Here is a 9,847-nt window from a genome sequence, read left to right as displayed (position 1 = left end):
TGTCTCTCTAAACGCCCTCCATCCCTAGTGTTAGTCCTGTCTCTCTAAACGCCCCCCCCATCCCTAGTGTTAGTCCTGTCTCTCTAAATGCCCCCATCCCTAGTGTTAGTCCTGTCTCTCTGTTGAAACGCCCCCCCCATCCCTAGTGTTAGTCCTGTCTCTCTAAACGCCCCCCATCCCTAGTGTTAGTCCTGTCTCTCTAAACGCCCCCCCCCATCCCTAGTGTTAGTCCTGTCTCTCTAAACGCCCTCCATCCCTAGTGTTAGTCCTGTCTCTCTAAACGCCCCCCATCCCTAGTGTTAGTCCTGTCTCTCTAAACGCCCCCCATCCCTAGTGTTAGTCCTGTCTCTCTAAATGCCCCCATCCCTAGTGTTAGTCCTGTCTCTCTAAACGCCCCTGTCCCTAGTGTTAGTCCTGTCTCTCTAAATGCCCCTGTCCCTAGTGTTAGCCCTGTCTCTCTCTCTCTGTAGTCTGCAGAGGACCTGTTTGACTACGGGTCGTTAGGTCAGGTGGGTTCTGAGGCGGCGATGCAGGCAGCTGACCTCTTGATGGGAGACTTCAGGATGATTTCCTGTCAGGACATCAAATGGAGCCTCAACGCCATGAAGGGGCACTACGCAATCACACGCAAGGTTCGCTCGCCGTCTGTCTCTGTGTCTGTCAGGCCTCACTCGGCATCTCTCTCTGTGTGTTTCAGACCTCACTCGGCATCTCTCTCTGTGTGTTTCAGGCCTCACTCTGCGTGTCTCTCTGTGTTTCAGGCCTCTCTCGGCGTGTCTCTCTCTCTGTGTGTTTCAGGCCTCACTCGGTGTGTCTCTCTGTGTGTTTCAGGCCTCACTCGCCCTCTCTCTCTGTGTGTTTCAGGCCTCACTCGGCATCTCTCTCTGTGTGTTTCAGGCCTCACTCGGCATCTCTCTCTGTGTTTCAGGCCTCACTCGGCGTGTCTTTCTCTGTGTGTTTCAGGCCTCACTCGGCGTGTCTTTCTCTGTGTGTTTCAGGCCTCACTCGGCATCTCTCTCTGTGTGTTTCAGGCCTCACTCGGCGTGTCTCTCTCTCTCTGTGTTTCAGGCCTCACTCGGCGTGTCTCTCTCTGTGTGTTTCAGGCCTCACTCGCCGTCTCTCTCTCTGTGTGTTTCAGGCCTCACTCGCCGTCTCTCTCTCTGTGTGTTTCAGGCCTCACTCGGCATCTCTCTCTGTGTTTCAGGCCTCACTCGCCGTCTCTCTGTGTGTGTTTCAGGCCTCACTCGGCGTGTCTCTCTGTGTGTTTCAGGCCTCACTCGGCGTGTCTCTCTCTGTGTTTCAGGCCCCGCTCGGCGTGTCTCTGCGTTTCAGGCCCCGCTCGGCGTCTCTCTCTGTGTGTTTCAGGCCTCACTCGGTGTGTCTCTGTGTGTTTCAGGCCTCACTCGGCGTGTCTCTGTGTGTTTCAGGCCTCACTCGGCGTCTCTCTGTGTGTTTCAGGCCTCACTCGGCGTGTCTCTCTGTGTGTTTCAGGCCTCACTCGGCGTCTCTCTGTGTGTTTCAGGCCTCACTCGGCGTCTCTCTGTGTGTTTCAGGCCTCACTCGGCGTCTCTCTGTGTGTTTCAGGCCTCACTCGGCGTCTCTCTGTGTGTTTCAGGCCTCACTCGGCGTGTCTCTCTGTGTGTTTCAGGCCTCACTCGGCGTCTCTCTGTGTGTTTCAGGCCTCACTCGGCGTGTCTCTCTGTGTGTTTCAGGCCTCACTCGGCGTCTCTCTGTGTGTTTCAGGCCTCACTCGGCGTGTCTCTCTGCGTGTTTCAAGCCTCACTCGGCGTCTCTCTGTGTGTTTCAGGCCTCACTCGGCGTGTCTCTCTGTGTGTTTCAGGCCTCACTCGGCGTCTCTGCTGTGTGTTTCAGGCCTCATCGGCGTCTCTCTGTGTGTTTCAGGCCTCACTCGGCGTCTCTCTGTGTGTTCAGGCCTCACTCGGCGTCTCTCTGTGTGTTTCAGGCCATCACTCGGCGTGTCTCTCTGTGTGTTTCAGGCCTCACTCGGCGTCTCTCTGTGTGTTTCAGGCCTCACTCGGCGTCTCTCTGTGTGTTTCAGGCCTCACTCGGCGTCTCTCTGTGTGTTTCAGGCCTCACTCGGCGTCTCTCTGTGTGTTTCAGGCCTCACTCGCGTGTCTCTCTGTGTGTTTCAGGCCTCACCTCGGCGTCTCTCTGTGTGTTTCAGGCCTCACTCGGCGGTCTCTCTGTGTGTTTCAGGCCTCACTCGGCGTGTCTCTCTGTGTGTTTCAGGCCTCACTCGCGGTGTCTCTCTGTGTGTTTCAGGCCTCACTCGGCGTGTCTCTCTGTGTGTTTCAGGCCTCACTCGGCGTGTCTTCTGTGTGTTTCAGCCTTATGTGAAGCGGTGAAGCAGTTTCAAGACTCTGAAGTCGTTAGAGAAGAGACGACGCAGGAGACAGACTGCAGAACGCTGCTATGTAGACTTCAAGTATCAACATGGTAACACACTACACCCTACACACTACACCCTACACACTACACACTACACCCTACACCCTACACACAACACCCTACACCCTACACACAACACCCTACACACTACACCCTACACACTACACCCTACACACAACACCCTACACCCTACACACAACACCCTACACACTACCCCTACAGAACGCTGCTATATAGACTTCAAGTATCAACATGGTAACACACTACACCCTACACACTACACACTACACACTACACCCTACACACTACACACTACACCCTACACACTACACACTACACCCTACACCCTGCACACTACACACTACACCCTACACACTACACACTACACCCTACACACTACACCCTACACACTACACCCTACACCCTACACCCTACACCCTACACACTACACCCTTACACCCTACACCCTGCACCCTACACCCTACACACTACACACTACACACTACACACTACACCCTACACACAACACCCTACACACTACACACTACACCCTACACACTACACACTACACACTACACCCTACACACAACACCCTACACACTACACCCTACACACTACACACTACACCCTACACCCTACACACTACACCCTACACACTACACCCTACACACTACACCCTACACACTACACCCTACACACTACACCCTACACACTACACCTACCCTACACACAACACCCTACACACTACCACCCTACACACTACCACACTACACACTACACACTACACACTACACACTACACCCTACACACAACACACTACACACTACACACTACACACTACACCTACACACAACACCCTACACCCTACACCCTACACACTACACCACTACACCCTACACACTACACCCTACACCCTACAGAACGCTGCTATTTAGACTTCAAGTATCAACATGGTAACACACTACACACTACACCCTACACCCTACACACTGCACACTACACCCTACACACTACACCCTACAACACTACACACTGCACACTACACCCTACACCCTACACCCTACACACTACACACTACACCCTACACACTTACACCCTACACACTACCACCCTACACACTACACCCTACACACAACACCCTACACCACTACACCCTACACCCTACACACTACACACTACACCCTACACACTACACCCTACACCCTACACACTACACCCTACACCCTACACACTACACACTACACCCTACACACTACACACTACACCCTACACCCTACACACTACACCCTACACACTACACACTACACCCTACACACTACACACTACACCACTACACCCTACACACTACACCCTACACACTACACACTACACCCTACACACTACACCCTACCACCCTACACACTACACACTACACACTACACACTACACCCTAACACACTACACACTACACCCTACACCACTACACCCTACACACTACACACTACACACTACACCCTGCACCCTACACACTACACCCTACACCCTACACCCTAACACACTACACCCTGCACCCTACACACTACACACTACACACTACACCCTACACACTACACACTACACCCTACACACTACACCCTACACACTACACACTACACCCTACCACACTACACACTACACCCTGCACCCTACACCCTACACCCTACACACTACACCCTACACCCTACAGAACGCTGCTATATAGACTTCAAGTATCAACATGGTAAATTACACACTACACCCTACACCCTACACACTACACCCTACACACTACACCCTACACACTACACCCTACACACTACACCCTACACACTACACCCTACACCCTACACCCTACACACTACACCCTACACACTACACCCTACACCCTACACACTACACCCTACACACTACACACTACACCCTACACACTACACCCTACACCCTACACACTACACCCTACACACTACACCCTACACACTACACACTACACCCTACACCCTACACACTACACCCTACACACTACACACTACACCCTACACCCTACGCACTACGCACTACACCCTACACCCTACACCCTACACACTACACACTACACCCTACACACTACACCCTACACACTACACCCTACACACTACACCCTACACACTACACCTACACACTACACCCTACACATACACCCTACACACTACACCCTACACACTGCACCCTACACACTACACCCTACACCCTACACACTACACCCTACACACTACACCCTACACACTACACCCTACACACTACACCCTACACACTACACACTACACACAACACACTCTCTCTATCAGGTCCAGTTGACCCTGTATCTCTCTCTATCAGGTCCAGTGACCCTGTATCTCTCTCTATTCAGGTCCAGTTGACCCTGTATCTCTCTCTATCAGGTCCAGTTGACCCTGTATCTCTCTCTATCAGGTCCAGTTGACCCTGTATCTCTCTCTATCAGGTCCAGTTGACCCTGTATCTCTCTCTATCAGGTCCAGTTGACCCTGTATCTCTCTTCTATCAGGTCCAGTTGACCCTGTATCTCTCTCTATCAGGTCCAGTTGACCCTGTATCTCTCTCTATCAGGTCCAGTTGACCCTGTATCTCTCTCTCTCAGGTCCAGTTGACCCTGTATCTCTCTCTATCAGGTCCAGTTGACCCTGTATCTCTCTCTATCAGGTCCAGTTGACCCTGTATCTCTCTCTATCAGGTCCAGTTGACCCTGTATCTCTCTCTATCAGGTCCAGTTGACCCTGTATCTCTCTCTATCAGGTCCAGTTGACCCTGTATCTCTCTCTATTCAGGGTCCAGTTGACCCTGTATCTCTCTCTATCAGGTCCAGTTGACCCTGTATCTCTCTCTATCAGGTCCAGTTGACCCCTAACCCTGTATCTCTCTCTATCAGGTCCAGTTGACCCTGTATCTCTCTCTATCAGGTCCAGTTAACCCCTAACCCTGTATCTCTCTCTATCAGGTCCAGTTGACCCTGTATCTCTCTCTATCAGGTCCAGTTGACCCTGTATCTCTCTCTATCAGTCCAGTTGACCCTGTATCTCTCTCTATCAGGTCCAGTTGACCCTGTATCTCTCTCTATCAGGTCCAGTTGACCCTGTATCTCTCTCTATCAGGTCCAGTTGACCCCTAACCCTGTATCTCTCTCTATCGGGTCCAGTTGACCCTGTATCTCTCTCTATCGGGTCCAGTTGACCCTGTATCTCTCTCTATCGGGTCCAGTTGACCCTGTATCTCTCTCTATCGGGTCCAGTTGACCCTGTATCTCTCTCTATCAGGTCCAGTTGACCCTGTATCTCTCTCTATCAGGTCCAGTTGACCCTGTATCTCTCTCTATCAGGTCCAGTTGACCCTTGTATCTCTCTCTATCAGGTCCAGTTGACCCTGTATCTCTCTCTATCAGGTCCAGTTGACCCTGTATCTCTCTCTATCAGTCCAGTTGACCCTGTATCTCTCTCTATCAGGTCCAGTTGACCCTGTATCTCTCTCTATCAGGTCCAGTTGACCCTGTATCCTCTCTATCAGGTCCAGTTGACCCTGTATCTCTCTCTATCAGGTCCAGTTGACCCTGTATCTCTCTCTATCAGGTCCAGTTGACCCTGTATCTCTCTCTATCAGTCCAGTTGACCCTGTATCTCTCTCTATCAGGTCCAGTTGACCCTGTATCTCTCTCTATCAGGTCCAGTTGACCCTGTATCTCTCTCTATTCAGGTCCAGTTGACCCTGTATCTCTCTCTATCAGGTCCAGTTGACCCTGTATCTCTCTCTATCAGGTCCAGTTGACCCTGTATCTCTCTCTATCAGGTCCAGTTGACCCTGTATCTCTCTCTATCAGGTCCAGTTGACCCTGTATCTCTCTCTATCAGGTCCAGTTGACCCTGTATCTCTCTCTATCAGGTCCAGTTGACCCTGTATCTCTCTCTATCAGGTCCAGTTGACCCTGTATCTCTCTCTATCAGGTCCAGTTGACCCTGTATCTCTCTCTATCAGGTCCAGTTGACCCTGTATCTCTCTCTATCAGGTCCAGTTGACCCTGTATCTCTCTCTATCAGGTCCAGTTGACCCTGTATCTCTCTCTCTCAGGTCCAGTTGACCCTGTATCTCTCTCTCTCAGGTCCAGTTGACCCTGTATCTCTCTCTCTCAGGTCCAGTTGACCCTGTATCTCTCTCTATCAGGTCCAGTTGACCCTGTATCTCTCTCTATCAGGTCCAGTTGACCCTGTATCTCTCTCTATCAGGTCCAGTTGACCCTGTATCTCTCTCTATCAGGTCCAGTTGACCCTGTATCTCTCTCTATCAGGTCCAGTTGACCCCTAACCCTGTATCTCTGTCCTTCCGTCAGGTTCGGTGAAGTTGGAGAGGAGGATGTACTTCCTGGAGAAGAACCGTCGCGGCTGCAGGACGTACGGAGCGGCTCTGGACCCCTCGCTGCAGAGGGAGATCAGCTTCTATCAGCAGAAAGCCAAGGAGCATGCTGAGGTACACACTCACTCAGGGGTCTGTTATATATCTGATGAGGGGTCTGTTATATAACTGATGAGGGGTCTGTTATATAACTGATGAGGGGTCTGTTATATAACTGATGAGGGGTCTGTTATATAACTGATGAGGGGTCTGTTATATAACTGATGAGGGGTCTGTTATATATCTGATGAGGGGTCTGCTATATATCTGATGAGGGGTCTGTTATATAACTGATGAGGGGTCTGCTATATAACTGATGAGGGGTCTGTTATATATCTGATGAGGGGTCTGCTATATATCTGATGAGGGGTCTGCTATATAACTGATGAGGGGTCAGGGTCTGTTATATAACTGATGAGGGGTCTGTTATATAACTGATGAGGGGTCTGTTATATAACTGATGAGGGGTCTGTTATATAACTGATGAGGGGTCTGTTATATAACTGATGAGGGGTCTGTTATATAACTGATGAGGGGTCTGCTATATAACTGATGAGGGGTCTGTTATATAACTGATGAGGGGTCTGTTATATATCTGATGAGGGGTCTGCTATATATCTGATGAGGGGTCAGGGTCTGTTATATAACTGATGAGGGGTCTGCTATATAACTGATGAGGGGTCTGCTATATAACTGATGAGGGGTCTGTTATATAACTGATGAGGGGTCTGTTATATAACTGATGAGGGGTCTGCTATATAACTGATGAGGGGTCTGTTATATAACTGATGAGGGGTCTGTTATATAACTGATGAGGGGTCAGGGTCTGTTATATATCTGATGAGGGGTCTGTTATATAACTGATGAGGGGTCTGCTATATAACTGATGAGGGGTCTGTTATATAACTGATGAGGGGTCTGTTATATAACTGATGAGGGGTCAGGGTCTGTTATATATCTGATGAGGGGTCTGTTATATAACTGATGAGGGGTCTGTTATATAACTGATGAGGGGTCTGTTATATAACTGATGAGGGGTCTGTTATATAACTGATGAGGGGTCTGCTATATAACTGATGAGGGGTCTGTTATATAACTGATGAGGGGTCTGTTATATAACTGATGAGGGGTCTGTTATATAACTGATGAGGGGTCTGTTATATAACTGATGAGGGGTCTGGGTCTGTTATATAACTGATGAGGGGTCTGTTATATAACTGATGAGGAGTCTGTTATATAACTGATGAGGGGTCTGTTATATAACTGATGAGGGGTCAGGGTCTGTTATATAACTGATGAGGGGTCTGCTATATAACTGATGAGGTGTCTGTTATATAACTGATGAGGGGTCTGTTATATATCTGATGAGGGGTCAGTTATATAACTGATGAGGGGTCTGTTATATAACTGATGAGGGGTCTGTTATATAACTGATGAGGGGTCTGTTATATAACTGATGAGGGGTCTGCTATATATCTGATGAGGGGTCTGTTATATAACTGATGAGGGGTCAGGGTCTGCTATATATCTGATGAGGGGTCTGTTATATAACTGATGAGGGGTCTGTTATATAACTGATGAGGGGTCAGTTATATAACTGATGAGGGGTCTGTTATATAACTGATGAGGGGTCTGCTATATATCTGATGAGGGGTCTGCTATATATCTGATGAGGGGTCTGTTATATAACTGATGAGGGGTCTGTTATATATCTGATGAGGGGTCTGTTATATATCTGATGAGGGGTCTGTTATATATCTGATGAGGGGTCTGTTATATAACTGATGAGGGGTCTGTTATATAACTGATGAGGGGTCTGTTGTATAACTGATGAGGGGTCTGTTGTATAACTGATGAGGGGTCTGTTGTATAACTGATGAGGGGTCAGGGTCTGCTATATATCTGATGAGGGGTCTGTTATATAACTGATGAGGGGTCAGGGTCTGCTATATATCTGATGAGGGGTCTGTTATATATCTGATGAGGGGTCTGTTATATAACTGATGAGGGGTCTGTTATATAACTGATGAGGGGTCTGTTATATAACTGATGAGGGGTCTGTTATATAACTGATGAGGGGTCTGTTATATAACTGATGAGGGGTCTGTTATATAACTGATGAGGGGTCTGTTATATAACTGATGAGGGGTCTGTTGTATAACTGATGAGGGGTCAGGGTCTGCTATATATCTGATGAGGGGTCTGTTATATAACTGATGAGGGGTCTGTTATATAACTGATGAGGGGTCAGGGTCTGCTATATAACTGATGAGGGGTCTGTTATATAACTGATGAGGGGTCTGTTATATAACTGATGAGGGGTCTGTTATATAACTGATGAGGGGTCTGTTATATAACTGATGAGGGGTCTGTTATATAACTGATGAGGGGTCTGCTATATAACTGATGAGGGGTCTGTTATATATCTCAGGGGTCTGTTATATAACTGATGAGGGGTCTGTTATATAACTGATGAGGGGTCTGTTATATAACTGATGAGGGGTCAGGGTCTGTTATATAACTGATGAGGGGTCTGCTATATAACTGATGAGGGGTCTGTTATATAACTGATGAGGGGTCAGGGTCTGTTATATATCTCAGGGGTCTGTTATTTAACTGATGATCATGATGTTCTCTCTCTGTGCAGCATGAAGACTTCCTGCTGGCTCTGCAGGTTAATGAGGAGGAGTATGAGAAGGTACATCTACCCAAACACCACTTCCTCTCTCTGTCTCTCTCACTTCCTCTCTCTACCGCTCACTTCCTCTTCTCTACCTCTCACTTCCTCTCTCTCTACGCTCACTTCCTCTTTCTCTACCGCTCACTTCCTCTCTCTCTACCGCTCACTTCCTCTCTCTCTACCGCTCACTTCCTCTCTCTCTCTACCGCTCACTTCCTCTCTCTCTACCGCTCACTTCCTCTCTCTCTACCGCTCACTTCCTCTCTCTCTACCGCTCACTTCCTCTCTCTCTACCGCTCACTTCCTCTCTCTCTACCGCTCACTTCC

General features: G+C 48.9%; 1 protein-coding gene across 1 annotated transcript in view; it reads left to right on the top strand.

The window, feature by feature from the left end:
• Positions 1 to 470: 470 nt before the first annotated feature.
• rnf216 (ring finger protein 216) overlaps positions 471 to 9,847 on the top strand; it is a gene marked incomplete at its 5' end in the record, with an annotated part of 33,325 nt that continues 23,948 nt past the window's right edge. Inside the window, 4 exons of the mRNA XM_031820417.1 lie at positions 471 to 643; positions 4,020 to 4,147; positions 6,779 to 6,915; positions 9,488 to 9,538. Coding sequence (XP_031676277.1) covers positions 471 to 643; positions 4,020 to 4,147; positions 6,779 to 6,915; positions 9,488 to 9,538 — 489 coding nt within the window. The remainder of the gene's footprint in view (positions 644 to 4,019; positions 4,148 to 6,778; positions 6,916 to 9,487; positions 9,539 to 9,847) is intronic.

Source organism: Oncorhynchus kisutch, unplaced genomic scaffold (assembly GCF_002021735.2).
Source record: "Oncorhynchus kisutch isolate 150728-3 unplaced genomic scaffold, Okis_V2 scaffold3378, whole genome shotgun sequence".
NCBI lineage: Eukaryota > Metazoa > Chordata > Actinopteri > Salmoniformes > Salmonidae > Oncorhynchus > Oncorhynchus kisutch.
Note: the sequence above shows the minus strand (reverse complement) of the source record. Positions and strands in the feature narration are given on the sequence as shown.